The sequence below is a fragment of the Thrips palmi genome, unplaced genomic scaffold (assembly GCF_012932325.1).
Source record: "Thrips palmi isolate BJ-2018 unplaced genomic scaffold, TpBJ-2018v1 HiC_scaffold_17, whole genome shotgun sequence".
NCBI classification, from domain to species: domain Eukaryota; kingdom Metazoa; phylum Arthropoda; class Insecta; order Thysanoptera; family Thripidae; genus Thrips; species Thrips palmi.
In genome coordinates this window covers 6,064,680-6,090,654 of record NW_023144626.1, presented here as the reverse complement: position 1 = coordinate 6,090,654, position 25,975 = coordinate 6,064,680, and the positions used below count along the sequence as shown (strand labels likewise).

At 60.3% G+C, this 25,975-nt stretch overlaps 1 protein-coding gene across 2 annotated transcripts; it reads right to left on the bottom strand.

The window, feature by feature from the left end:
- Nucleotides 1–265: 265 nt before the first annotated feature.
- On the bottom strand, nucleotides 266–25,753 carry LOC117643426 (fasciculation and elongation protein zeta-2). 2 transcript variants are annotated; one of them, XM_034382325.1, is made up of 8 exons: nucleotides 25,122–25,753; nucleotides 4,142–4,256; nucleotides 3,440–3,601; nucleotides 3,240–3,342; nucleotides 2,899–3,152; nucleotides 2,739–2,814; nucleotides 2,584–2,649; nucleotides 266–2,479 (listed from the first exon to the last, which is right to left on the bottom strand). In XM_034382325.1, the coding sequence occupies exons 1-8, from the start codon at nucleotides 25,679–25,681 to the stop codon at nucleotides 2,463–2,465; spliced, it is 1,353 nt and encodes a 450-aa protein (XP_034238216.1). In that variant the 5' UTR covers nucleotides 25,682–25,753; the 3' UTR covers nucleotides 266–2,462. The 2 variants fall into 2 exon arrangements, with proteins under 2 accessions (XP_034238216.1, XP_034238215.1); XM_034382324.1 differs by having other exon boundaries at nucleotides 4,142–4,250; nucleotides 25,125–25,751.
- Nucleotides 25,754–25,975: the final 222 nt, after the last annotated feature.

Sequence of the window (25,975 nt, the reverse complement as noted above, 5' to 3'; positions counted from 1 at the left end):
ATCCCCGGCCTCTGAAACGGCATGGCGTCATGGGGTATCTGCGAGCAGGAGTAGGAGCCTGGGCTGGCTGGAGGGTATATGCAAACTTCGCCCTTTTGGACAGGGATTGATTGGCTCAAAAGCATTGGTAGATGGCGACTCAAATATGCCACAGGAGTGAGTTCCAGTTAAGTACAGCCCTCTGAGGATGGATTCCTAAAAGTTCTCTTCCATTATGAAAGGTGTATTCAGATGAATAGAAAAGGGCAAAAATGACAAAAACAAATTGTTTATCCAGACCATTTTTAAAATTCTTTATTTCTTGCATTGTTCACACCATCATCACTGTTCAGAGTCAGATCATTTACTACTTATCTGCTAGAAAAAAATGCTACTTTAGAACAAAAGAACATCACAAGAAAAGTTCTGAATGTGTCATTAAATAAAGTTGTCAAATGTGACTGTAATATTGAAAGATGTTGTGCTCCATCAAGTAGCTCACTCTGAAAACTAAACATAAAACACATGCGAGATGCTTCAGAACTGATAAAACAGTGACTTGAATTCACTTGAGGTCGTCCTTAGCCCCAGGCAACTTTGAGCCAAGAGGTGGGAAAAAAAGGGAAAAGGCGACTGTGCTTGTTGCGCCTGTTATCCTGTGTGGATCAAAGTTATGTGGCATGAACTAACATTGACTTATCAATTCTGAAGCATCCGATACAGAAAAAATAATAACATGAAAAGCTTTTGAAATAACATTCATTCAATCGAACAACAATATTAAAATAATCATTTAATACCCAGAGCAACTTCTCTTGTATATTCGAGAAGCAAAATTCCTTTTCACATCACTTCAAACAGAAGTTGAAACTGGCATCACAAGCATATAACAAAAACAACACAGAAATTTGCTTCTACAAGCATCAATTAAGCAAAATAATCAGTTCAAATCTTAAATATCAAATATCACACTATATTCCTTAAAACAAAACAGGAAAGAAAGATACAGTTAAGCAGAGCTCTCAACCAATCCTAAAAAGCAATACAGAGAAAAAAGTTGTTAAACACAAATTGTGCTGGTTTTAAAAAGAAATCAATGATTACATTACATAACAGAGAGTAATTTACCTGTGCAGTAATCAATCTACTCATAGCATTCTGGAATAAGAAGCTTCAAAAACTTATGGCAGCAACATAATTGTCAGTCCCCAAGGGAAACATCTTAAACAATCTTCATGGCACCTTTGACTAGCTGTAAGCCGCATCTACTAAAAATCTGCTTATACTTTATACAAGGATTAAACAATTATGTACATAGCAATAAATTAATCCATCAAAACTTAAAAAGACAATAAACATGGAACAAATTTTTAAGTTCATTAAACAAATTTGCACAATAGCAAAAATGAAAGAAAAAGCCCTTGTGTTTGACTTAAATGAATGACAAATAGCATGGCATACAATTTAGAGTCTCATTTGCAACTCTAAAACTCTAAAGTGCTATTTACAGAAAAACAAACAAATTATATGTTATAGTTAAGAAACCTACAAGAAAGTGACTTAATTAAGGAAATCATTTTGAAATACCGGTAAATCATCTTATTGTAAGATAAAAGTAAATGTTTATTTTTAACTGGCACAATACTTAAAGCAGTGTGATAGTAAAAATGATAACAAAATTGAGTTCTGCACTGCTTAGTTTTCAATCAATCGCACAGCACTTAAATCTTAAATGAAAGTCACTCAACAAGAAGGGATCTAATTTAAGTATGGTTGAATGTTCTCTCTGCAAACTAGAGGTAGGGCAACATACACAACTAACAACTTTAGTTTCCCTGCAGACGTAGAATTTGTTTGAAAAATATTCTGAATGTTTAATGTGAAGACAATTTATTTTGACTGGGAATAGGCCATTCCTCACAACATGTCACAGCTAGTGTCTGACGTTGCCTTAAAATTTGTCATGGATTGGTCACCTAAATCTACTTTTCCACAACATTCTAAAAATGGAAAGCTTACACATTTAACATTCTAAAACATTTAATTGACCCACATGGCTATAAAGATCAACCATGGTAAAATTAGTTTTTACCACCACATGAGTAACTATTATGACCAGATTCAAGTTCAGTAAAAAATATACAGTAGTTGTGATGTTCACATTTCCTTAACACCTCCACTACAATTTTAGATGATACACTAGAGAGAGAACCTTTACAAAAGAGCTTTAACACAGCTCTCGTAGATTCTTTTCCTACTTGTGGTATTAGTGGTATGTACTTTTATCGATTTCCAAATATCGGAAAGTAAAAACAATTCAACTTAAAATTACCCTATATGGAGGCGTACATGATGCTTTCAACTTAATGTACAAACAAGCTACTTGTAATGCACATTAAAATAAATATAGAATGTACAAATACGAATCTTATAAATATGACGCTGAAAAGTTACACAAAACCTTTCTTATGACTTAGACCTTCTCAAGTTGGACACAGAACTGAAAAAGAAAATATACAAAGTATTAGAAATCAACAAGATTGTAGAAAAGTCAGCTGCAGGTCAGTTTTTTTAAATGTTGGGGTTTTTAAAGTTGATACTTACCTTTGAGAATGTAGTCAGTGAGAAGGGCAGGGACTGTAGGGCTGTCTTCATTTATAGCCTTCAAAACTAGAAAAATAAATTCAGACCAAGTTAGATGGTGCTTTGGGATCCAGTTATAGAGAACAAAACAAAAATGAACTTTCATCATAACTTACTTTTAATTAGAAATTGAAGTGCCTGCCCTGTAGGAGGACCACCACCCATGTGGTATGGAATCACAGTTGTCAGGTACTGGAAAGAAAATATTTTTATTTACTTAATAATATTTACCTCTTTCTTGAGGTCAGCGAATGCGATTTAATTTGCATTGTGTACCTTTGATTCTGCTGAGCTGGGAAGACGTCCAACACCATTATTCCGACTGTTACGTTTCTTGTCCACATGGTGCTGTCTCCGCCTGTTTTGCACAGCTAGGAGCAAGGAGATGAAAGAATTCTTGAGTTCTTTTTCTTCTTCTAGCTCATCCCGTAACGCCAGCTCATGAATCAGTGTTTCAGAAAAGTCTCGAATGAGAACCTCAAGCTCCAGATATAATTCGTTCAGCTGGGAAACACTTAAAGTCTTTAGCTCTGCAAAGGGAACAAAACAGCAATTAGTAAAAATTTGTTTCAATTGGCTCGTTTCTGTACACTGAGAAGTCAACGAAGTCGACCTACTTTCTTCATACAAGGGAGACATCAAGACTTCCTTGCCTTTCCGCTCATTCTCATCAAGGAGGGACTCCTCCGAACCATGAGACAATTCATGTGAGGGTGTATCCTGGGGAAAAAGAAATCATCGTATTTGAGTCTTCAAAAACTTATGAATGTGAAAAGGCACATGGTCAGTGGGCCACACAGTGTGCCGGTTGCGTTACCTGCATCATGTCGTCGATCTCTCGGATCACCTCCTCGGCCGTCTTGACGGGCTCCGCGTCGGCGTGCAGCCCCGACAGGATGAGGGAATGCATGTCCAGGTCGCTCGCCACCGCCTCGTCCTCGGAACTCAGGTCAGCCTCGCCGTCGTCCTGGGTGGAGTCCTGAAAAACCATCAAGGTGTTTGAAAATACTGTAACGCCAGTGAATGGGGCTTATGGAAGGAGAGTTCGGTTTGTTTGAAAGGCCTTGGACTTGGCCGTGAGGGCGGGAGTGCGTGGGGGCGGACGGGCCGACTCGCATACGCCGGGGAGGGGAGGGGAAGGGGGAAGCCTCGACAGTGATGGGTACCAGTCACAGTGCAGCGTAAAAATAAGTTGGGCTGGAAATGGAGCCTTCATTTGAGGGAACACAAGGCACCATGTCGTTCTGGGACGTTCGCGGATGGCCACCGCACCCCCCACCCCACACCCCACCCTCCGCAGCTTCAAGGACGTTGTGATCGTTGTGATCCTGCGGGGGGTGGCAGGTTTCGGTGGGGGCGGCGGGGTGGGGTTGGAATGGCAACACACTGCGGTCTGGGCCTGTGGGGCTTGCTTGGGTAGGAAAACCTATGTTGCTGTCGCAGGGCGGTCAACACAGTCCGCTAAAAAAATAAAAAAAATGCCCCGAACTCACAAACTTCCCTGGTTCATTTTACCCACCTTGCACTCGTTGAGGTTGAGCGCCGGCATGTGGAGTTTCCGCGCGCACGACTTGGACCAGTCGATGGGGAGGATGTTGCCGAAGTTGCCCGTGATGGTCCACCACATCCTGAAACACAACGACGGCACACGTTAACGCTAGGCCGCTGCAGGCAATCCACGACACAAAGTTCCGGCGGCCGGAAAGAAAAAGATGTATCGGGTTCGGAGTTCGGTGTCGGGGATAATGGATGTGATTTATTCGGTCCCCTAACACGCGCTCCGCGGGGGCAGTCGCTCCGGGGGTGCGAGAGAGACGGAGCGACTAGCCGCGCACGCGACAAGGAATGAAGGGGAATGGGGAAGGGCCGGGGAACGGGAAACGAAGCAACAAACGGGCGCCCTTTTCGGCGGGGATCTGTCAGCGGACTGATTCCGCACTGTAGTTTGTTCGTCGCTCTGTCTCTGTCGTCCTTGCCGGGTGGCGCGCAGGCCTGCGAGAGAGACAGAGCCACGAAACACTGCTCGGAACTCGGAATCAGTCCGCTGCCTGCTGCCTCCGGGCCGGGCCTGCATCGACTTTCTGTCTGGTGGCAATTCCAGAGACGAGAAACGCACCAAACGCACTGCACCAAGCGACTCGTCGAGGGAACGAAGTGCAGGATGACGATGTCCACGTCCTGGCCGTCACCAAGGTCCCCCAGCGAGAGACCCGCCCCCTAGCCCGCCCCCCGCTGTCACCCACGTCATTTGCTCGACAACCAGCCCTGCCTGATTACAGGGCGGTGTGCCCGTGTGGGGACGGCGAGGGTATCGCGTATCAACCTGCTTGCCCAGGGCCCACGGCAGGGCCCACGGCAGGGCGGGGATAGCGAGGGCTATGGCTATGGCCGGCGGGAATCTTTTAATTGGATTAGCACCAGCATGGACGGGCCTTGCTGTTGTTGTTGGTTGCTCGAGGTGATCCAGTTTGATGAATGGGCAGAGCGGCCACCAATTAGGCTCAAGGGGCGTCGTCGTGGGGGGGGGGGGCACCAGGGGGCAGCTGGCTCTGTCTCTCTCGCACCCTAGCGGGACGCCCCGCACGCGTGCGAGAGAGACAGCGACGACAGCCTCACCGGGCGGCGGGCTGAGACTGGCTGGGCTGAGGATGCGGGCATGACCTCAGAAGCCCCGTGCCGTACCGAGGAGAAGGGAAAGAGGGGGTTAAAATCAATTTAATTAAACAGGATTTCATAAGCCCCCAGGCGCGGAAATCCCAACCCAAGGGAAAATCACTTTCGAAAACTGTATTCCCGCCTGCAATACTTGATCCCACCCTCCTTGCGAGGCAGGCAGTGTCGCAGACACCGCTGCATCTGGGGCACTACCTCGCCGTCGGCAGGCCGGCAGGGGTTCCGAGGCTGCACTCGGACACGTCACCATGGCGACGCTGGCAATAAAGCACGTTAGCGGGCCGATTCCGAGCGTCGTTTCCGTCGCGCTGTCTCTTTCGCACTCATGAGGCGTCCCGTGAGGGCTCGACAGAGGCAGCGACGGAAACGACCCGGTACCAGCCTGCTGGCCAGCCCATATTTTTTGGCGAGTGCCGACGGGATGAGAATGCCGAGGCGCCGGCCGGGCGCGCAGTGCGGGGCGGGGCGGGGGTCCCCTGGCGGGGCTCTGGCTCTGGCCAGTACAGTGGAGGTGTGTCGGCGCGGCGGGCCATCGATTTGCACCGGGGAAGGGAAGGCAGGGAGGAAGGGGTGCGGCACGGCGAGTGTGCCGATGTAGTGGTACCACTGCCTACTAGCGGTGCCTCGGTGCCACCTGGCGTGGCGTGCCCCGGCCGTGGCGTGCCTCCAGCATCGACCAATCAGGACGCCGCAATGACGGCATGCCCCAGTTCGGCCAAACTTTTGAGCCATCCGAGTCCCAGTCCCCCTCGGCGCATCCTTCTTCCTCTTCCTCGCGAGGCTGCTTTTCATCAAGGCGGCCTGCGCCACGGCTCTGCAACGGCACGGCGTGGAGGCCGCGGCCGGGAGCACGTCCCGCCCCCGCCCCTCCGCCCCGCCATGGCCCCCACCGGCCGTGCCTGCCTGGCCTGCCGGGGCCCCGGGGGTCGAATGTGTCTGTGTTCCCCTGGAGCCCCACGAGTACGAGTAGCACGACACGGGTAGACCCGCTGCGGCAACGGCCGCCAGGAGACTCCAGGACTGTTTCGCCATAAAGAAAGGACGTAGAACGGCCGGGCGATCCAGCGCGCTGTCTCTCTCGCACCCTTGCGGAGTGCCCCATGAGTGCGACAGAAACAGAGCCGGTTGTATAAAATCGGCTGGTGACTTAGGCGCGCCCCCTCATTACACAAAGTTGCCTCCTGTGCGGCGTGCGCGGCGGCAACGACGGCGTGGTGCACCGCAACAGGCTTTTGCGGTGCAGCGGACAGACCGCGCGGTGGACGGTGGACAGCCTGACGGCCTGCATCGCCAGCAGCGCCCCCGCGGTGGTCAGCCGCCTGCACCGCAGGAGACCGCCAGTGCATAACAGCAGCTGACTCTCTCGCACCCACGCGGGGCGTCCCATGAGTGCGAGCGAGACAGGGCGAGGACGGCGTAGCGGAGTGAGGGTGCACACAGCCCGCACTCCCTGGACTCGAATACAGTATCGAGCCCCACGCCAGGCAAGGCCATGCAGTGTTGGCGATGTTGGCAGTGACACTGGGCGGCCTGGCTGGGCCCGGCCTCCCCAATGCAGGCTAACCCTCTGGGCTAACCTTTAGGCCACGTTTAGGGACGCCACTGGAAAAGTCGCGGCGACCTTTAGGCCGGGTGCCTTTAGGCCGCTGGCTCTGCACTGCCGGCACTGTGCTACCCCCCTCCGACCTTTCGCTCTCTCGAATGAGTGTTCCGCAGTCGCTCTGTCTCTCTCGCACCCCAGCGAGCCGCCCCGTGGGTGCGAGGGAGACAGAGCGCACTGCTAGTTCGTAAGCGGCTCGGCGCCGGCCTGGAAGTGAGATGCGCGTCCAGCGCCGGCCGGGCCTTCCCCCGGGAACAGACCCTCCGTGTCGTCGTCGTCGTCGCCGTCGTCCGAGTCGACCACCACGCCACCGGCGGAAGGGGCGATAGTCTTATCTCGCTTGGCCGCCAAGCAGGGCGCGACGCAGGTGTGCGTCACGGGGTTCTTTGTCTCGGCCGCGCGGCCCCGCCCTCGCGAACGCGACGCGAACCGCGACCAACACGCCGGCCTCCACGACGGCGTGGCGGACCGCGCAGACTCCAGCTAGACTCCAGCAGCCCACCGGGAAGAGTGACCCGCTCAGACATGCAGCGATGCAGAGCCAGCGGCCGGCCGGCCCACGCTGTCCCGACTTAGCATGCCGATCCCGAGCAGCGTCTCTCTCTCTCTCTCTCTCTCTCTCTCTCTCTCTCTCTCTCTCTCTCTCTCTCTCTCTCTCGCAGAGAGAGGCAGAAGCACTTGCAGTGGTGGCCAAAGACCAATGACAGCCGTGGGCCGAACGGGACGTCTCATGGCGACACCGCTATCTGATCCAAGAGCCAAGCACCGCGCCACATACATGCCACATGCCTCTTGCGCTTGATGTTGTTGTTGTTGTTGTCCACGTCGCCGGCCAGCCTCAAATTCGGCGCCGCCAATCCCATCGCGTTGCCCGACAGACGACCGCGTGAATAATGGATGTCGGCCAGGCACGGGCAAAGGCAGCGAGTTCGAGTGGTTTGGTCCAGCATAATCGATGCGGACCAATCGGCACAAAGGGTTGGCCAAAGGTCTGGCCAAAGGCCTGGCCAAAGGCCGGGACCCCAGCAGCGGCCAGCTCATTCCGAAAAGTGCTGCTGCCTCACTCGCACCCGGGCGGAGCAGCGGAGCGCCCCGCGAGTGCGAGAGAGACAGCCTGCTGGCCGCAGCGGTCTCTCATCTGCGAGTCAGGGTCGCCCCCCGCTTCGACCTCAGCAAACCGCGCGCCCCTGCCCGGCCCGCCGCCAGGCCACCCCCAATACACGTCGCTGGTGCAGCCCGTCTGACAAAAGACGGGCCAACCCCAACGAACACAGCACGGCGGCGTGCCCCGCCCGCCGCTCCGTGGCTCAGACATTCGCTGTGCCTCTCAGCCTTCTCCTCCTCCTCGCCGTTCCGGCCGTGTCCGTGTCCCTCCTGGCGTTCCTGGCGGAGCACCTCGGGCAAGGCCGCTGACGAGGTGCGGGGGTGGGGCGGGGCGGGGCGGGGCGGGCGGAAAGGTTAAACCAAGCAATCTCGCCTCGTCCATGCAAATGGAGCGAGTCGGCGTCGTCGACGCACACGTGCCGAGGACCGCGTCGACGGCTCCCCGCTAATGGCGGTCAGAGAGATGAGTTTCTTCTCCGCGCCGTGTTTCCAGTGGGCTATGCAAATGAGGGGAAGGGCCTCTTCCCTTCCCCCGACGGCGCTGTCCGCCCCATGCTGGCCATCGTTGTGCCCCGGCGCCTCGGTCAAGGTCTAGGCGCAGCCTGTAAGCCCCAAAGCCAATAAGGCTCGGCTGTCGCCGCGCTGTCGTCTCGTCTGTCGCCTGGCGCCCCGTCCCGCGCCTCGTAACGGCAAGTGCCCCGACGGGGTGTCCGGCCTGCTGGCCTGCCCGTTCACCGCACCCAGAAGGCCATTCGAACAGCGGGACGCCGTCGAGGAGGCCCCCAAAGGAGAACAACACCTGCTCCACGTCTCGGCGGCACGATGCCCTTCCGTCTTCCCTCCCCCGCTCTCGCCTTCCGTGCCCCGAAGCGGATCGGGTTCGAGTCCCACCAGGGGGCGCTTTGGTCCTAATTACCCCCAGCGGAGTCTCGTGGAGCACCGCGACGCGGCGTGGAGGGATGACGTCAGCGCGTTCTATTTCAGACGCACCCAAAAGGCATGCCATGCCTCGGGCATGCCCCAGTGGCGCCAGTCCACGCGGACGAGCAGAGGGACCGCGTCGGCGAGGGCCCTACCCGGGGCGCGGGGCCTGAGGCCGCCGTCGTGGCGCTGTTACGTTACAGGTGGCTGCTGTGACGGCACGGCGAAGCAGGCGAGGTCGATCAAGTACATGGACTTCCAGGCGCTTCCAGGCACTTCCAGTGGCTGCTCCGCCGCCCCCCTGGAGGCCCCCTGGAGGCCCCCAGAGGGTCGCGAGGAAATGGACCACGCTGCACGGTGCTACGCTGCGGCCGACGCGGTCGCGGGAAAAGGCAGGGGCACTTCATTCCCCTGACAATTTTATGTGGAGCATCAATTCTGGCGCCGCAGCCGCACGCCGCACAGCGCTGCCGCTGCAGAGGCGGAGGTTGGGCGGAGGCCCCGGAGATTCGCCGAGCCAGAGCGCCAGAGCCAGGTTGATCCACCGACCCGTCCATGGTAACGGTAATATCGAGTCGATACATCGGACCCACCTGGGGACACTTTGGAACCGACGCGCGGCACCCCGCGCCACGCCACGGCCCCAGCCCTGTGTTGTGGTTGGAGTCGCGAGGCAGTGGAGGCACAGGCACCGCCGCGGCCGCGACCTGGAAGCCCCCCGGGGAATGGGTTGTTTTACAAAGGGCGCTGTGACGTCACGGCCCCACCCCCTGTTGGTGCCCACACTACAAGCCCAGCGGCAGCCGCAGCCTTCTCACGCGGCTCTGCCAGGCTCGGCGCTCCACCCACAGCGAGATGCTTCCACGAATTTGGACCACGCCGCGTGCAGCCCGTCGCTAGCGGAGCTCCGTCTCTCTCGCACTCACGGGGCGTCCCGCGCGGGTGCGAGAGAGACAGCCTGCTGGCAGCGAGCCTGTCTGGCTGGCAGCCTGGCTCGGCAGTAACAACCGGAATCTCCAAAAGCGGCGCGCCCTGGTGCTTACGCCCCTCCCCTTCGACTTCGATCAGCGCATGCGACTCGTGGGCCGTGGCCGTGGGGTGGAAGACCCGCGCCCTGCGCTTTTTGCCGACTGCTGAGTGTGCCAAGACTTCGGCCGACTCCGCCGAGCCATTGTGCAGCTCGATGCAGAGCGATTCTCGGCGTGGTCTCGCCTTGCCCAGGGAATGACCCATCACTGCCCTCCCCCCTTTTTCCACTGCAGGCCACCACGCCCCACCGCCCCCACTGCAGCAACAGGTAAATCAAGGAGCCGTTTAATTAGGACCTGCCTTTCGGAGACCGTAGAGATCGTCCTGCCCGACAAGAAGGCCCTCGACAGGATGCAGCAACGCGCTGATGAATTACCGGCTGCAGTGAGTGAGCAGCGGGCTGATTCCGAGAGTCTGTCTCTCTCGCACTCACGGGGCGTCCCTTAGAGGTGCGAGAGAGACAGCGCGACGAAAACGACTCTCGGAGTCCGTCTGCAGTAGCTGCCTAGGCCCAGGGTGTCCGCCCAGCTTATTAGGAAAAGGATGGGCCGAAGTCTGTCGCTCATGAGAGGGAGAGGGAGGGGCCTCATGTGTTCCTGTCGTCCAAAAAGGCAAGGCAAGGACACGCCATCGCGGAGGGGAAGGGGGAAGGGGAGGCGGCCAGCCTCCACAACAACCAGCAGCTTGATCGGCATTCCATCTAAGGAAGACAAGACGGTCACTTACCTGCATGCGTCAACCACAACAACGACAACGACAACAACAACAACGACTAGGACGGCATGCACTAGGGGAGCGTTTTGGGAGGGACGGTACTTGGTGCTCGCAAGGCCCGGCTATAGCGTGCACCTGGCGGAGCAGGGAGGAAGAAGAAACACAAGGACGGGACATAAAGCCTCCCGGAGAGGAGGGGGAGGGGAAGGAGGCACATCAAAAATCGGTCTTACAAGTAGTAAGGGTTGCAGCTGCAGGGGAGAGCCGCTACGTATGTACACAGATCGCTAACAGGAGAAGAAGAAAGAGAAGAATGTTAGAAACGTGCATCTATGTTGCCCATCACCCTAGAGGCCTAGAGCACCTCCACCAGTCCATGCAGGCCGGGCCGCCACTCCGCCACGCCGCCACGCCTCGCGACGGCATCGCCACGGGCCGCGGACCGAATCCGCACCGCGCCTCGTCGCTGTCCCCCTCGCACGCTGACGGAGCGCCTTGCGAGTGCGAGAGAGACAGAGCGACGGGACCGCGGCTCGGAATCGGGCACCGTTTGGCGAATCAGTGGAACCCGCCTCTACAACTCACCCACCACGCCGCCATCTCAGTCAGGCCAGACAGCAGTCTGTCTGTCCTTGTCCCACCCGCAGGACCGCATTACTCACCTGTAATGCATAAAGGGAGGGGGACAATGTTACACGCTCTAAAGACAAGCGACTCGTGCGGGTACACTCTGGGGACGGGTTGTACAAAGCAGGGGCACCAACACACAGGGCGAGTACAAGTTTCTACCACCACACACACCACACAGGGACAGCAGCAAGCCCAAGGCGATCCTGCAGGCCTCCTCGGAGTAGAGGCCCAGAGGCTTCGAAGCGTGAGGCATCAAACAAAGGCACCACAATGGAGAGACGCTTTCTGCCCACCGGCGCCGCGCGCGCCGCGCCGGTCCCCTTCCTACCCGCGACGCGGCCGCGCTCCACACAGTTTCCGCCAGCATGGGCCGCCGGGCGCAGGGCCGGGTCAACTCGGTTCAAACGGCGTGTGGCATGCAGGCGATGCAGGCCGTGCAGGCCGTGCAGCCAAGCAGGCGTCCCTGACCTAGTGCCGCCTGCCGCCGCGGGGCGGGCGGATGGGGCAGGGAGGGGTCAATTCAACTGACGTTGATGATGACGACCGCCTCAAAACACACGCGCAGGGCCGAGGCCGGGCCGCGGCACGCCGTGGGAAGAGAGTCTTGAATCGGAACATTTGGGGACCTGCAAGGCCCCGCCCCGCCCCGCCCCGCCACGCCCACTGTCCCAGCGCGGAGGATTCGCGAGGCCCGAGTCATTGTGCTACTTGCGACCGGCCGCCCTGACGGCCTCCTTGTCCACACTCGGCGACGCAGCCCACTGCCCCGCAGCGCAGAGCCCAGCTAGCGGCTGCCGTGACACGCAGCGGCACCAGCGGCCTATGGCACTTTAGCGTGACGCTAACAGACCCAGGCGAAGCCACGGCTTCCTCAGTGCTCTCTCTGTCGCACTCATGGGGCGTCGCGCTGCGGCGCGAGGGAGACAGCGACAAAGCACAGTGCGGCTCGGACTCAACGCTCTCTCGGGGCGCCAAAGACACCGCCTCGCCGCCACACCTCGGCCGGGCTATCGCGGTATGCCACACCGGGAGGGCCGCACTTACGTAAACACTTTATAGTTTCCTTCCTCTCCATACCGACACTGGGGCACACCGACGTCCCGCCCACGCCGCGGACACCGGGCCGCACAGTGGGCCAGATGACCGGTGTATGCGGCCAAAACTCTAGACGCGTTTTGAGCTCCAGAGTCGCTAAATGGGACTCAAACCAAACGCACGACGCGGTGCTGGTCAAGACGGACACCGTCGCTGTCAGGCTCCGCGGCGCGTGGCGAGCAGCGCGCCTCGTCGCAGCGGCTACCTCGTGTGTAAGCAATCCCTGCGGCCCGGCCCGGCTCGGCTCGGCCCGCCAGTGGTGCGACGGGTGCGACCGCCGCAACGGACTTGTGCTGGCTTGATGGGCAAACAGATCACCGCCACCAAGTTATCGACGGGCCGCCATCGACCGCCTGCATAACCACGCGCTGTTCGAAGCCACCGAGTGCACCGGCCACGTCCTGGCCTGGCCGGGCCTGGCCCATCCCCCAGGCTGCCGACGAAAAGTGCAGTCTCTCTCGCACTCATGGAGCGTCCAGCGGGGGAAGTGAGAGAGACGGAGCGACGCAGCGCCGCTGGGAACTAGACTCCAGGGTGCTCCAGGGACGCAGCGCCGAGCATCAAAGCGGGTGCCGCCGTCCACCGAGTCTCATCTCAGAAATAAGGCCCGGGCTTATTTCTCGGAAACACCTAAATCAGAATCAGGACCGGCAAGAGCTCTCCCCGAGGGGTCCACCACTCGGAGAATCATGTGTACATCGTGTCCGGGAATCATCCGGAAATCGTCCGGGAATCATGGGAATCTCAGTAATCTTTCGGGAATCATGGAAATCGCGGGAATCACTTCTGAATCACGGGAATCTCGTGGGAATCGCAGGAATCATCCGAAAATCGTAGGAATCCCATAGAAATCTCTTCGGAATCATGAGGAATCTTCTGCAAATCATGGAAATCTTCAGCAAATCATGGGAATCTTGGGAATCATAGGAATGGGAATCAAGGAAGGGTCGTGAAAATCGTGTGAAAAACCGCCCATTGCGCCTCTGACAGGTATCCTTCAGGCTGAAGTCAGATTATTTGGTCTGTTTTAGCTTTGAACAAAATATATACCATCACGGAAAAATAAGACTTTGCTGTCACAGCTAAAAGTTAGCTGTCACAAGGCGGATATCGCCCTAGCTGACGGCATCAGCTGTCAGGACTAAATATTAGCTGCGCTATTAAAATTTTTAGTTCCGAAAGTCAATTCTGTATTTTGTTGAGACAACTTGTAAGTTAATTCACACAACTAATAATTTTAGCTTGTTCGGCTGAAGCTTTGTTGTTCCTAGCAATATGTCAGTTGTGAGGACTGACCTAGTCGGCAGACGGCAAAAAAATATCGCTCGAAAAAAAATCTGTTAGATCGAGACTTGAACATCGGACCACAAGATCCACAGACGGGCGCGTTGTCCACTGCCCAGACGCTGAAGGCCAAATCAGGGGCACGTTCTTTATGAAAACAAAGGCGCCAGACCAGCCCAGTCCATTGACAAGACAAAGCACCGCTAAATGAGTGCGGGGAAACGCGATAATGTGTGGTCCGTCGCGGCGCAGTGGTTAGCGCTTTGATCCGTGGTTGTTCTGGTCCTGTGTTCAAGTCCCGATCTGTCAGATATTTTTCGAGCGATATTTTGTTGCCGTCTGCCGACATATTGCTAAGAACAACAAAGCGTCAGCCGAACAAGCTAAAATAAGTAGTTGTGTGAACTAACTTACAAGTTGTCTCAACAAAATACAGAATTGACTCTCGGAACTAAAAATTTTGGTAGCGCAGCTAATATTTAGCCTGCTGATGCCGTCAGCTAGGGCGATATATGCTAAGAAATTAGTTGTGAGAGCTAACTTTTAGCTGTGACAGCAAATTCGTTTTTTTTGTGCATGCTCGGGAATTGCGAAGGAATCCCGGGAATCACTAGAAAGTCCCGAGAATCACCCGGGAATCATGAAAATCATTCGGAAATTATGAGAATCACTCCAAAATCATGAGAATCACTTGGGAATCGCAGGATTCGTAGAAATCATGTAGGAATCATGGGAGTCTAGGGAATCTCCTGGGAATCCCGGGAATCCCAGGAATCTCGGGAATCCGGAATCATGTGTACGCTAAAATTCGGAGTGGTGGACCCCTCGGCTCTCCCGCGGCTCGGCAGCGGCGAGCGGCCGAGCCGAGCTAGGAACGCCGCGACGACAATAAATTGACGAATAAAGGAGAGTTTCCCGGGCTAGATGCGCGGCAGGGGGGGAGTGGGAGGGGGAGGCGACCTTGCGGGAAATGCGGGGCGCATGCCTCTGCACGCTGCTACTCCGCGGCCGCCCCGCCCCGCCCCGCCGCCTCATCGGGATGCAGCCGGCGTGCAGCTGCAGCCGATAAGCTCGCGGCGAGCTCTCCATCGCCGCGGCGGCGGACCCTTGACGACGAGCAGCGCCTCATTCACGCGAGCAAACAAATTAATCTCGATCGCGTGTCTCTCACTCTCACACAGCCTTCCCACACGCACCTAACGGGAAAGTCGCGAAAACTTTGGCCAAGTCCCACGCACTGCCCCCTCCCCCAGCGAGCCCCAGCGGGCCCAGCGGGGCGCAAGGGGGTCATGCCCCCAAATATCCGGCGGCAACCGGGCCGCGAAATGACACCCCCCCCCTCGTGACCGTCCACTCAGTGTGGTGACTCAGGGTCCGCGGCGAGGCGCTACTTGAGGCCGGCAAACGCGGCGAAACGCGGCGCGGCCCACGCGCGTGCCGCCGTGCACCGGCCGGCCGCGTGCCTTTGCCGTCGGGCTGCGTTCCGTTCCGTTCCGTTCCGTGTGCCCGCTGGGCTGGGATACCATAAGCCCCCTGCTGCCGTGGGAGCGGAGCGCGGAGCGCGCGGGGCAGCGAGTTTCGGAGCGCGGCCGGCGAGGCGCGCGGCGAGGCGAGCACGGCGTGGTGCGCGATGACCTGATTGGGACCTGTTTGCACACCTGGCGGCCCGCCGCGTGCCGCGTGCGTGCGCGCACTTTCAGCTTCGCCCTGCGCACGCCCGTGACCACGTACGCCAAGTACTCGAGTACTCGTACTCTGCACGTTCAGCGCGCTTCGACGCGCCGCGCCGACCGTTCCCATTGTGCTTGCACAGCCTCAACGAGGATCTCATGGTGGAGGCTGCGGCACATCTGCCCGGCACGGCCGTGTGCGTGTGTGTGTGTGTGTATACTTTCGCAGCCCCCTCCCTCTCTTGCGTCATCGGCGGGCAGATGCGGCGCCTGGGCTGGCGGTGGCTGGTGGCCCGGCGGCTCGGCCACTGACCGCCCCGCCGGTGCCACCGCCGCCACCGCCACCGCCACCTGACACGTCCTCGAGGCGGAAGCACTCACGCTAGCGACTCGCGACTCCCTGGCCGGAAGAATTCATAACTAGCCTGCGCCGTGGCATTCCATTCCAGGCTCCCAGGCACCGCGACAGTTGGACAGACCCGTCGGCAGCGTCGCGTCGTCGCGTCCGGAGCGGATACCGAAGCCGCGAGGAGCGCCGTGCGCGCCGTGCGAGGTAGGCAAGACGGCCGGGCGCGAGGCACGCGCGTGTTGCGGGGCAGCCTGCCCTCCAGGCGATTGCGATTAATGGCTGGACCACAAGGTTTCAGCCGTCGCTCTGTCTCTGTCGCACTCGAGGGGCGTGGCGTAGGAGTGCGAGAGAGACAGAACGATTCGTCGGAATGACGCTCGGCAGGACGACGACGACGACGACGCCCTGCTGCATCGCCCTGACCACGCCAACACTCATCGTACTCACTGACAAGGGGCCAAACCGGTTCGGGGTCGAGCCGGGCCAGGGCCGAGCCGAGCGGCCGAGCCGGCCCGGTGCCCGAAGGCCCGAGGGCCCGAAGGACGGCGGCCAAGCCTGTGCCAGTGTGCCGGCCGCGGGCGGGTCCTTTCGGTACTTACCTGCGAGGCAAAAGAGAAGGGGCATCAGTAAAAGAGCAACAGTGAGAGTCGCACAGGGCAGACAGCACGCGCACGGCGGCAAGGCGATGCTGCTGCGCACACTGGAAGTCCAGGAGGCGGGGGCCGAGGCGAGGCCGCTTCCGACAAGCATGGGCCAGCCATGGGCCAGCCGTCACGGTGACAGGCAGCCACAGACAGTCACAGACAGTCACAGACAAATAGACAGGCAGGCGCACACTTAGTGGAGGGCATGGCCGGTTGTGCACGTGCGCGCCCAACGCGCTTGCTTGCGACTGTGTGCGTGCGTGTGAGTGTGTGTGTAGCGGTGGTTTGTGACAAGCAGCTGTGGCGGGCCTAAAGAAGTAAGATGGAGAGGGGGTGTAGCGGTCCTTGTTCACGTGAATGGCCTGCCGATAGGATGATTGTAGTCCACACACACACACACACACACACACACTCTCTCGCTCGGCCCTGAAAGCGGGCTGCCCAGTCCGACTGCATACCTAACCAGGTCTACAATAGGACCTCGCCGTCTCGACGGGCCCCAAACGAGCGCTTTGGGCCACTCAAAAGAAATTTCACGCCAGCAAAACGGAAAGAAAATAGATGTTTGAGTTCAAACGCAGTCGGAATGTCTTCCAGCGGGTATGTCCCTGTGTGCCTCGCACTCTTGAGGAGGGAAGAGGGAAGCGCTTGTCGGCACGAGCCTGCTGCAGGCAAGCAGCAGCAACCAGCAGCCCACGGCGGCAGCGTCGCCGCGACCTTGCGTGGGATCGCACATCGCAGCACATCGGACGCACGGCCGCACGCGCCGCGCCTGACGCCTGGTGGCCTGTAGTGTAGTGGTCCTCGCGGCTAAAACAATGGCGGCGTGTCAATGGTGGCTCATATATATACCGATCGAACGCGAGGACCCACCGCACCGTGGCGGGCCGGGGCGGGCCGGGGCGGGCCGGGGCGTCGCGGTATTATTGTCCGGCACACCCACAGGCTTCACGGCCCACTGGCCCGGCGATTGATTTAAATGGACGCGGCATCATTTTGCTTTCATCGCCGACATCGGCGGCAGGGCAGCACGTTCCGGCACCTGGGCCCCGCTCCACGCCCCGCTCCACGCCCCGCTCCACCGCGGCGATGTACTTCCTTCCGCAGCCGGATGTGCGCGAGCGCCACAACATACGCGCCGTAAACGACTGGCTAATCCTGGGCAGTCCTCGCCGACGTGGCTAGAGAGAGGGGAGAGAGAAAGACATAGACGGAGAAAGCGAAGCCAATGCCGGCGTCGACGACAGTGACGCAGTCAAACACCAGCCGGCGGCCCCGAGGCCCTGCGGCAGCCTCACCTACATCGTGACGGTGCGCGAGGCGCCCTGGCGTGGCGGCGGTACCGCTAATTCAAGGATCGATACCCGGCAGCGCCGTGGCGTTTTCGGTTTTTGTTGCCTTTTTGCCGTATCAGCCGCAGGGCGCGCGGCGCGGGCAGTAACCCTTTCGCCCTCCACCGCGCCACTGTAGGGCAGCGTCACTGTGGGGCAGCGCCACTGTAAGGCAGCGCGGTGCCGCGGTCTGCATGCGACCTCACCGACAGCACGCGGCCCTCGGCTCCAAAACGCAAGCGCGTAATAAAACAGAGAACGGCCGGAATGAAACGGAACGGTCGGCCGGTCGCTTTATTGTTTTCCTCTAGAGCGGCGCAGAGTCCGTCCGGGCAGGCATCCCGTGCAGCCTGGCGGGGCGGGGCGGGGCGGGGCGGGGCGGGGCACGCGCTTGTTACACCCCTGGCTACACTCCAGCCCGAGCTTCAGCCCCTCGCCGGCGCCACCCCCTCCAGTGCGGCGCCCCCGCAGTGCACGTGTGACTCACCCTCAGGGACGGAGTTTACCTGCCCCCTCTCTCCCCCTCCCTCTCTCCCCCGCGAGGGGCGGCGAGCGGCGGGCGCGGGAGAGGGAGTGAGTGAGAGGGAGTGAGAGGGAGGAGAGGGGTCGCGAGGAAATGGGGGAAACGCGCAGCGGCGCAGCGCGAAGCAAGGGAGGCAAGCGGCTCCTGCAAGTTTCACAAGCCGGGCGGACGGGGCCGACGGGGCGGCGGGGTGCGCGACGGCCGGCGGCGTAGCACGGTGTAGCACGGCCAGCCAGGGCTTTGACAGGGCGGAGCCAGAGGCGCCACGCCACTGCAAGACTGCAGGGTGGGACGACTCGCTGGTAACGCGAGAGTACGAGAATAGCACGACCGCTTCGCCGCTCCGGATCAAGAGAGTCAGTCAGTCCGGCCCGCGTGGTCTACAATGGGCGCGCAGAGTCACTCCGAACGGAGCGCTCTCCCTTGTGGGTGCGAGAGAGACAGAGCGAACCAGCACACTGCGGCTCGTTCGAGCTCGTTGCGTGTTCAAAAGCTCTCCTTCCTTCACCGCGAGGCGGCAATGGCAATCGATTCGCACGGCGCCGCTCCGCCCGCACTGCCCCGCACTGCCCCGCTGCCGGAGAAGAACGTCCTTGTTGTTGTTGTTCCACCCCACCGGCGGCTGCGGCGCGTCTATGTTGTTGTTGTCGTCGTCCGCGTCCTCCAGCCTCTGCGGGAGGACTCTCGAGGCCGCAGCCGCCTTCCTGGGCGTCGCCAGGCACGACGACGGCGACGTCTCGCAGCCGCAAGAATGCGACGCGGGGCGGGGCGGGGCGGGGCGGGGTGCCGCCGGGTCAGGTCAGGCGCCTTGCCGTCTCTATTGACCCGCAGTCCCGGAGTGTCTCCGGTCTCCCGGTCCAGCGACACCGCAAAAACAGAGACAGACACCGTCGTCCCATTCCCACTCGCAGTGAATCACCTGCACGCGCGGGGCTCGCGGCCCAAGCCACCCCCTTCGATCCCCCCTCCCCCTTCTCCACACAGATCGAACGGGGAACAGACGGATGCGAGATCTCTGGGCCGGGGCCAAACCACCACCACACTGCAAGGAGACCCGGAGTTTAGGACTTGCGGGTCAGGTGCAGGCGACTTCACTGCCCCGGAATGTCCAGCCCAGCCCAAGTGCGCTGGGGACTGGGACCGGGCCGCACTTGCAGCGGTCACTTTACTGGCTTGCCGGCCTCAGACGACAGTGCAGTGGACACAGTGGACACAGCGGACGGCAAGACCTTGCAGCGATGCGGACATGCGGCAATGGATGGGCCTGCACTGTGTGTACTCTGTGTACTACATGCAGGCGATTCCAGAGCCACTTGCCGGCCCAGCTGGGCAGACGTGGAACACGACTTGGCCTCCGCCTCGCCGCCGCCCCGCCCCGCCCCGCCCCGCCCGCTCTACAAGAGCACATTTCACTGACATCTGGCCCGGGCCGCGTACATTATTGCCTCCGCGCTTTTTGCTTTTTCGAGATTAGAAAGCCAGCTGGCATCGCGCTGGCATACTAAGGCGAGGGCTAAAGGCCAAGGCGCCTCGCAGCTTCTTGCTCAGTCCGGGGCCCCGCTCCCGTTTTGGGTCCAGAAAGGGTCCAGAGGGCACAGCGGGGCAGCGCGGCGCAGCGCGACCGAGCAGGACGCCCTTCAGATTTATATTGCAGGAGGTCGCCCCGCCCGCGGGCCAATCAGCTGAGAGCTGCAGGCGCGCGTTCCGAAAGTACCCCGTCGCTCTCTCTCGCTCGCACTCACGGGGCGTCCCGCAGGGGCGCGAGAGAGACAGAGCGGCGAAAGCACTGTCCGGAAGGAGCCCTCGGCGGCGGCAGCCCGCCATAAGCAGAGATGCTGTTACGGTGTTACGACTGCGAATAGTGAGCCGGAAGCACTCGGGTTCCCATCGCATCGGTTCGGAGTGTTTGGAGTCGGTTTGGAGCGTCGCCGCGATGGCCTTGCCGCATCACAGTGTGCCCGGTCCGCACTCGGCCGCGTTCGCCGCGTTCGCCGCGTTCGGGCGCCAGTGGTTGCCGCACCACCCGGCAGACTCGACTCACACCCTTCTGAACCGCCCCATCGCCGCACTGGCGCCGCGGACAACTGGGCCAAGGCTGCTGGCCGGGCGGGCCCCTCCGACGACGCACAGTGCGCGTCTGTTGCGTACACTGTGTGTAGAGCCCCCGAGCACCCCGTCAGCAGCACGCCGTCGGATCGCCGTCGCCGGAAGCCTGGGTGACGTCACGCGCCGCGGCACGCGACCGCCAGGACCCAGGACGGCGCCAATGCTTCCCCGCAGGCCGCGCGGTCGATAGGCCCAGGCCGCCCCAGACGCCCTTGCTTGCGGCGCGTCGCGGGCGACTCCAGGCCGCCGGGCCCGGGATCGAATACCGGCACCGGCGCCGTATTTCCAGCCGTGATTCCCAGGTTTGTACAGAGGGGCGCCAGATGGCGGGCCGGATAGGGGCGCGGCGGGGCGCCGCGGGGCGCCGCCATGGCAACGGGGGGAGGGAGGGGGAGACTTAGGACCGCGTCGCCGTGCCGGCCTGCCCGCTGGTCCAGGGGCGCCGCGGAGTTTTAGAGCCGTCCACCCCAGGGCCTCTAGGCGCCTCTAGGCCTGGCACTGGCGCCACGACTCCAGCCCCGTGCGACCGCCTACACGCTCCGAAATGAAAACCTTGTCGTCGTCGCGCACAACGGAGGCTTCGCTGAAAAATCAGCTCACTTTTTCACCAGCAGAATTCACGGAGAGCGAGTTGATTCGATAAATCACGTGGACGACTGCATGAAGAAGGGCGTCGTGTCGCTGCGGCCGTAAAAGTCACTCGGGGAAGTGCCCTCCGTAATTCCCGCTGATGGTGGCGCGCGGCGCAGTTTGTACAGTGTGCGCGCAGCCAGCCCGTCGGCGGGGCGCTCAGCACTCCGGGGAGGCGGCGCCGCCGCACTGCAAGTACCCGCAAGTACCCGCAGCCCACAGGTACTCCGACCGCAGCGCGGCGCACTGCACGAGGATCAATATTTAAAACAATTCCAGCCGGCCCGGCCCGGCCCGGCTGCGTGGGGGAGCGACTCGCAGTCGCAGTTCTTTCCGAAGTGCACCCGCTCGGCCCTCGGCATCTTCGGTCGCGCTGTCTCCTTCGCACTCACGGGGCGAACCGCAGCGGTGCGAGAGAGACAGACGGCACTCCAGTCCGCGCATGTGGGACGGCGAGCCGTGAGTTTCAATATTAGATGGGGAGAGGCGGGCCCCAAACACCGACGCGACCTGCTCAATGCTTCTCTTCGGCTCGTGGCGAATTCATCCGAATGGCCGACTCGCGAGGCGCGCCTGCATGCATTTCACGTGCTTCAGCGGGCAGGCCATCCGTTACCGCCGCCAAGGCGCGCCAAGAAAGGTGGGTCCGACCCGCCGGGCAAAGCAGCCCACCACCACCACCACCTTCACCACCACCAGAGACGCCACCGGGCGCCACGAAGTTTGGTAGCGCGGCGGTACCCCGGGGCGGGGACACCTTGGGGGACACGCGCACGTCCCTCCCGCTCCTGCCGCTGTCACATCCTGCTGCAGCACTGCCAATCCACCTCGGGCGGGCCGCTCGGGGTGCCGCCGTCGCCAGGACGGGGGTCGTGGGGGCGGCCGGGAGTCTACAGTGTACTCGGACTTAGTCTGGATTCCGAACATGCCGTCATCCCTCTTGCGCATAACGAGGCGCCGCATGGGTGCGAGAGAGACAGCGCAGCCCGCAGCGCGCGGCCAGCGGTGCCACCGGCGTGGCCGGGTCGGGCCAACCAAAAGCCAAAAGCGCCATTTCCATTTCCGTTTGTCTTGCCGCCGGAAATTGCACTCACGACATGCGCCGCGCCGCCGCGCCGCAGGATGGGCTGGGTGCGCATGGCTGGGCTGCGGCAATGCACCGCAATGCACCTGCCTGCCAGTGTGGATGCAGGGGCGCCCCGTCACTAATGCATAGTGTACGCCACGCCGGGAGGCACGAGAACGAGGCACGTCTGGCCGTAAGGGCGGCCAGGGCGGCCATGGCGTCGTGCAGACACGCACAAGGCACACAGCCCGACCGCGCCGCCAGCCGCCGCCATCCTGGCCGCAAATTTATTTTATTTTGCAGTCCCTTCCCCCGAGCGCTCGGTTTTACTTTCTTTTGGCGAGTGTGTGTGTGTGTGTGCGCGCACGCTGTGCTCGGGGCCTTGGTGGTGCTTGGTCGCCGGCGGCAAAGCAGGGCGAGCGAGGGGCCCTCTTGCCGCAGCGGGGCGAGGTGAGGCGGAGGAGGGGGCGCCGAGGGGGCATCGATCCAGGGGTACCATCTGCATCCATGCACAACAAGAACGCAAAACGCGGCGCCATTTAGGGGCGCAAATGACACCGCGCGTGCAAGCAGTGCAGGCAGGGCAAGCGACGCGACCTGCATTGCCTTGCAATCGCGCCATGGCCGCTCGGCCGATCGACGCCGAGCGACTGGCGCGGCGTCCCTGAGCGCTGACTCTGGACAAATTTTGAACACGTTTGTAGTAAAAGCGAACTGACCGATTGTGTGTCTATAGAACGCCGGCGGCCTGGCCGAAGGCGAGGGCGAGCCGGGCGAACAGTCGATCTGGGGCACACCACCACGATGCACTACGCGCACTACGCCGAGCCACGGCGGAGTGATGACCTGTACCAGCCCCTGGGAAGGCACCGCCGCACCCTAGGGCCGCACCGCCGCGACGAGGGGCGGGCAAGGCGGGGGCGAGGGGGGAGGGGGAGGTTAGCCCTCGCAAAGCGCCGTCTAATCCACCTGTTCACGTGAACGCGCCCGCATCGGGCCACGTCAAAAAGACGCAGACAAGACGCTGACGCCGAGTCGGCCTGATTCCGAACAGTGTTCTCGTTGCTCTGTCTCTCTCGCACTCGTGCGGCGTGCCGTAGGGGCCCGCAGGGGTGCGAGAGAGAGCGCGAGGGATCAAAGTGCACACAGTGTGCCCGCGGGAGACGAAAGGCCGAAAGGCGGAGGTGTGGCCGGCGGGGCGGGGCGGGGCGGGGCGGGGCGCGGAGGCGAGGCGGTCCACGCTTTTCTTTATCGGCCACGTCTGGCCTGCCGTGCCCTGCCGTGCCCTGCCGTGCCCTGCCTTTGTCCGCGCCGCTTCCTGGTGGACGCCGTGAGCCCCGTGAGCCTGGAGACTCCCACACGGCACACACGGGGGCATCACGACGGGGCCCGCGGCTCAGAACGGCCAGCGCTTTGATCATGGCCGAAGCCCAAACGGCACCGCCCCCGCCGCCTACAACCAGCGCGGCGTCCTCTATGACTGCGTCGTCCGCGCCGGCGAGGACATGGAATGACTTCCCGTGATGCACTGCGCAGAGGTTCCTTAGTTCCTACGGGGAATCAGCAGGGCTCGGACACCAGACACCTCCCGAAACATCAACGCCAGCAGAATGAAGCGTCTCAGCAGACCGATTCCAAGAGTCGTTTTCTTCGTTCCATCTCTTTCGCACTTGTAGTGTGCCCCGTATAGGTGCAAGAGAGAGAGACAGAGACAGAGTGACGAAAACGTCTGCTGCCGACTCAGCACAGCGTCGAATGGCGATGGGGCCTCAAGACAGTGTAGGGGCGAGTGCCGTTCACCCCGACCTAAGACGCAGGTCTTCGCCGAGGCGCAGCGGCGCAGCCCTCATCAAATCCCCTCCCCCTCCTTTTTCCCCACACCGGGTCGAACAGTCAGTCAATGACTTGAACCCACGGCAACTAAACTACTGGTTCGGGACGTGTGTCCCTTTTTTTCGAAGGCCCCGTCCACAGGGCATAAAGACCCGCAAACAGCTACTAATTTACACCTGGAAGGTGTCGACCCATCTGTTGGGTAACCCTTCCATCAGGGCTCCTCGACAGGGACGGGTCTACCTGGCCGCGGCCGTCCGGAGCACCGCCTTTTTTCCCCGTGGCGCAGACCGTGCGGTCAAGACGGCGGCGTCTTGTCCTCGAGGATGTTTCTTCGTCGTGCCGGCGAAGGAGAGTGAAGGGAAGGAGGGGACGACCCAGACCTGGCCAATCCAAATGAGGATCGAGGATCACGCCGAAACGCGACGCCGCAGCACTACAAGTGCACCGTCGCACCGGCTCGGCTCGGCTCGGCTCAATCACCCGGCCGGCTCGGCTCGACTCGGATTGCCGCTAAACCGAGCGTGAAAGCTCTCGCACGAGTCCGAGCGAGGAACGCAAAGGCACCCGAGGCACGACAGGGGGAATCTCTGCATGCAGGCCACGCCATGCAGACGGCCCCGATTGACTCACGCATCATCTTCTGATGGCTCTCTCAGCTTCAGCTCTCAGCATACATTGTGCCTTGTAGGCCATTTATGGCAGTGTAGTGTCGCCGTGAGGGTAGGCAATCCGCTGATAGTGTACCCCACGGCCACGGCCAATCGCCAATGGAGGCGAAGCTGGATCTTGATCGCGCATCGCGCCAGGACACAGGCCATGCCATTCGGAGGATGCCCCCAGGCAGCCCTTGCCCTCTTCGGCCTTGCTGGTTTGGCGAGGCGTGTGCGTGGTCGCTTTGCGCTTCGCTTGCTTCGCTTGCTTCGCTTGCTTCGCCCCGGAGTGAACGACTTTGTTGCCAAAATGGCGACCACAGCCCAGCCCAGCCCCGGCCACTACACCGTGATGCTGCCAGGCTCCAGGAGCATGCGCAGACGGCGCGGCCGCGGAGCCAGGGGAGTGCAGAGGGGAGGCGCGGAGCGCGGAAGGGATGAAGGGGGAGGGGAGGGAGGGGTGATTCTGAGAACAAACAACGAGATACAAAGCGAGGGGGCCGCATTCGCATTCCTGGGAGTAGGAGGATGTCGCGGAGGACATTGGCCAGGAGGTCGAATCCGCCGCACGATGCAATGCTGCAATCGGCTGCAATACCGCGAACGCTGGAGTAAAATGAAATGCGGTGGTCGGCTGTAATACTTACTGGCATTCGTTCATGATTTCCTCTTGCGTCCGCACCTGCACGGGGGCCAGCTTCTCCACCGACTCGTCGTAGTTGCAGAAGCACTTGGTGATCTTGTCGTCGAAGGTGTTGACCAGGTCCTCCAGTGACCCGGAGAACGTCTCCGCCAGGAAGTTGTCCTCGCCGGCGTCGCCGCCGTGGACTCCGTTGAGCTTGGTGGTGGCGTTGGCGGCGTTGGCGGCCACGGCGGCGTTGGCCTTCAGCACGGCCGCGTTGTCCAGCTGCAGGTTGTCCACGAGCTGGACGTTGTCGTCGCACTGGACGTGGGCGTTGTTGCGCTGATTGTGGTGGTCCGGGCTCGCGTGCATGCCGTTCATGTTGTGGTGGTTGTTGTGGTTGTTGGTGTGCAGCGGGCTGTTGGAGTTCCGGACGTCGTCCTGCAGGTCCTGCGCCACGCCGTGGCCGCCCGTCTTGCTGAAGTCCACGGACCCCCAGTCCTCGGCCTCCTCGAACTGGGCCAGCGGGGCCTCGAACTTGAGCTCGCCGACGGCCATCTTATCGCCCCCGGAGTCCCTCATGTCGCAGGACGGCGACGACGGCGGGCCTAGGGGGCCGCACGCCCACGCGGGGGGAGGGGCCGGAGCGACGCTCGCCAGGCCGGGGCCGTGCACGCCCACCCGTGTCACGCACGACGCGCACGCAGCGCACGCCCGCCTTGCACCGCCGTGCTGCGTGCGGGGCTCGTGCTCGAACGCGCGGCGTCTCGCAAGAGGCAGAATTCCCGCCCTGCACTGTGTTCTCGGGCTGCGCTAGCCTCGCACTGAGGCGCGCAGCATGCTTGCTTTTGCTTTGGGGCCCGCGGCCGCGCTCGG

Bases quoted from the DNA above. Each gene is read 5' to 3' on its own strand.
- LOC117643426 (XM_034382325.1), bottom strand. From the start codon at position 25,681: ATGAGGGACTCCGGGGGCGATAAGATGGCCGTCGGCGAGCTCAAGTTC. The intron at 3,602-4,141 runs GTGGGTAAAATG...ATGGTTTTTCAG, and splicing joins TCAACCTCAACGAGTGCAAG to GACTCCACCCAGGACGACGG. The intron at 3,153-3,239 runs GTAGGTCGACTT...TTCCCTTTGCAG, and splicing joins GTCTCCCTTGTATGAAGAAA to AGCTAAAGACTTTAAGTGTT.